Source organism: Wasmannia auropunctata, unplaced genomic scaffold, assembly GCF_000956235.1.
Source record: "Wasmannia auropunctata unplaced genomic scaffold, wasmannia.A_1.0 LD336090.1, whole genome shotgun sequence".
Classification (NCBI taxonomy): Eukaryota; Metazoa; Arthropoda; class Insecta; order Hymenoptera; family Formicidae; genus Wasmannia; species Wasmannia auropunctata.
In genome coordinates, this window is record NW_012026800.1 from 4746791 (window position 1) to 4750077 (window position 3287).

Here is a 3287-nt window from a genome sequence, read left to right on the forward strand (position 1 = left end):
TCACGAGTAAACGTTTTGGTAAATTGATAGTATTAGTCGCCATGTTGAGGTTAAAATGGATAACGAAATCTGTAATTTCTTAATTTTTTCTTGTTTTTGGTACAAAACACACCAGAGCCAGATGCATTAGCATGTGTGTTTTAATCGTGGAAAAGGAAATTTTATTCTATGCGATTAATACGAAGTATTTTGTATCCAACAAAAATGGTATTTTTGTCGATAAAACAGACGGCTTTAGCATCCTCTTAATAGGATAAGAGTAAAAAAAATTAAATCAATTCAACTTTAATTGACAATTTGTTGCTTACTATTTGTAAAGATAATAATTACAATATGTAAAAATAAGAATAAAAATTTTGTGTGTTATATCTATGTATTGCTTTGCGATATTATTTGTTAAAATACTATTATTGTTTGCAGTATCTTAACACAAATATGCAATATTTGAGAAAAAATATGTTTTTTTATATTACATTACAATATTTAGATCACAAAGTTAGAATGTTTTAGTATTAGCTGTGAAAATCAAGTATGAAGCAACTCGCCTTATTCTAATAGAAATAAGATAGAAAATGAAGAAGACCTTATCTTTTCTTGACTTGTCTCTTACTATAAGGAAAAACATACAATAATAATTAAATTTACGTCAAAACTTAAGAGCACTTTAAAAATTTCATATAAAATAAAAATAATAAAGAGAATAACTTGAAGTGTAAACTCTGTAAAATTAATAATAAAATAAATTTTCTCAAAAGTTTATTTCGATAAAGTCTTATATTTAAAGTCGAGAATCACAGAAAAACTTCAAAGTTCAATGTTACCTTAGAATTATAAAGGTATATTGAAATTACTAAATTTACTTTTCCACTCCTTTAGAATATCTGAAAATTATTTTAAAATCAGTTTTGAAAACATTTAATTTGCCTAAGATTATTTTAAAGTTTTAAAATACATTAAAATTTCTTATATTAATTTGCATTACCTTAAAATATCTTAAATAAATACTTAATTACTTTTAAAAACTTCAGCTATATTTCAAGCAAATTTTTTTAAACGGGACAGCCATTATTTACTTATTTCTTGTTTTTGCCTATTACGTTCAAGCCAATATTTTACCCGTTTTGCGAAAAAAAGATTTATCTATATTGCAACGTAAAAAACAAAATTTGTCAATTTATTCTCGTGCTATAGTTAACGGTACTGACATCGAAGTGAAGAAACTATTGTTAGATGTGAATAGTGATGCAGTAATCGTTGTACGAGAATTCCTGAAGAAGTATCTCGGCAGGGTGGACGCATGCACTTCTCACACTGGCAGACTAATGTCCCTGTATGTAGCCGTGAAGACAGGTCAGTGTAAGACCTGAACCTTCCTTCTAGACGATCGTGCTTCTTTGCATGTGGTCTATAAAGACGAAAACACGCCTTTGCACTCGGTTAAGTTGCATTAGTAGGAAGTCGTTGTTGTATCTGTCATGACGTCAAACTATCGGTACTCCTTAATGAAACAGTAATCAGCCAAAGATAATGGATAATCTACTATTATCGCGAGGCGCAATCGTCAATGCCGTCAACAACGACAGACGTAGTACTCTGCAACTGCTCGTGCTGATAAGTCAGTGCGAGCTCTGCACTCTCCTTCTGGATGCAGGTGCTTTTTTGTGGCCGACGCGAAAGAAAACACATCCTTGCATTACGCGGCATTTAGGTAAGTTGAAAGTCATTGATGGATCCGCCGTAACGTTAAACTAACATCGGTGCTCTTTTGTTTGATTAAATAGAAATTAGCAGGAGATAATGGATCCATTGTCATCGCGAGGCGCAGCTATAGATGCCATCAACGTCAGACATAGTGCTCTGCATAAGGCTGCGAAGACAGGTCAGCGCGAGCTCTGCACTCTCCTTTTAGATGCTGGTGCTCCTTTGCATGTGGTCGACCAAAACGGATTCACGCCTTTGCATTATGCAGCATACGGGTAAGTTGGAAGTCGTTGCTAAATCTGCCTAAACGTCAAACTAACATCGGTACTTTTAATTTTTTTTAAACAGCAATCAACCGGAAATAGTGGATCTATTATTATCGCGAGGCGCATCCATCAATGCCGTCAATAATGACAGATGTAGTGCTCTGCATGTGGCCGCGGAGACAGGTCATCGCGAGATCTGCACCCTCCTTGTGGACGCTGGTGCTTCTTTGAATGTGGTCGACAAGGACGGAGACACACCCTTGCATTGCGCGGTATACGGGTACGTTGGAAATCGTTGCTGAATCTGCCGTAACGTCAAATAAACACCAATACGCTTTCTTTTGTTTAAACAGCAATCAGATAGAGTTAACGGATCTTCTGTTATCGCAAGGCGTTTCCGTCGATGCCGTAGATAATTATGGACGTAGTGCTCTGCATATCGCCGCGGAGAACAGTCAGCGTGAACTCTGCACCCGCCTTCTGGACGCTGGTGCTTCTTTGCATGTGGTCGACGAGGTCGGAAACACGCCCTTGCATTGCGCAGCATTTGGGTAAGTTGGAAGTTGTTTCCAGACATGTCATATCGTCGAACTAATATCGATGTTTTTTCAATTGATTAAACAGCAATAAGCCGGAGATTATAACTTTACTTTTATCGCGAGGCGCATCCATCAATGTCGTTAACAACGGCAGATGTAGCGCGCTGCATGTGGCTGCAAAGAAAGGTCATCGCGAGGTTTGCACTCTCCTTTTGGACGGTGGTGCTCTTTTGAATGTGGTCGATCGAAACAGATTCACGCCTTTGCATTACGCGGCATACGGGTATGTTGGAAGTCGTTGCTAAATCTGCCTAAAAGTCAAAACTAACATTGGTACCATTTTTTTTTGTTTTAACAGCGATCAGCCGGAGATAGTGGATCTATTATTATCGCGAGGTGCATTTATCAATGCCGTCAACAACGGCAGATGTAGTGCGCTGCAAATGGCTGCGAAGAAAGGTCATCGCAAGGTATGCGCTCTCCTTTTGGATGCTGGTGCTTCTTTGCATGTATTCGACGAGGACGGAAACACACCCTTGCATTGCGCGGCATATGGGTACGTTGAAAATTGTTGCTAAATCTGTCTAAATGTCAAATTAACATTGGTACCCTTCCATTTTTTGTTTAAACAGTAACCATCCGGATATAGTGGATCTATTATTATCACGAGGCGCAGTCGTCGATGTCGTCAACAACGTCAGATGTAGTTCTCTGCATGTGGCCGCGGAGAAAGGTTATCGCGAGGTCTGCACCCTCCTTCTGGACGCTGGTGCTTCTTTGC

General features: G+C 38.1%; 1 protein-coding gene across 1 annotated transcript in view; it reads left to right on the forward strand.

Moving 5' to 3' along the window:
- The first annotated feature begins 1437 nt into the window (after positions 1–1437).
- The window catches only part of LOC105448092 (ankyrin-3-like), a 4994-nt gene continuing 3144 nt past the window's right edge, over positions 1438–3287 (forward strand). Inside the window, exons 1-7 of the mRNA XM_011686453.1 lie at positions 1438–1708; positions 1782–1976; positions 2050–2247; positions 2321–2518; positions 2592–2789; positions 2865–3062; positions 3139–3275. Of these exons, the coding sequence (XP_011684755.1) occupies positions 1798–1976; positions 2050–2247; positions 2321–2518; positions 2592–2789; positions 2865–3062; positions 3139–3275 (1108 nt within the window). The 5' untranslated portion in view covers positions 1438–1708; positions 1782–1797. The remainder of the gene's footprint in view (positions 1709–1781; positions 1977–2049; positions 2248–2320; positions 2519–2591; positions 2790–2864; positions 3063–3138; positions 3276–3287) is intronic.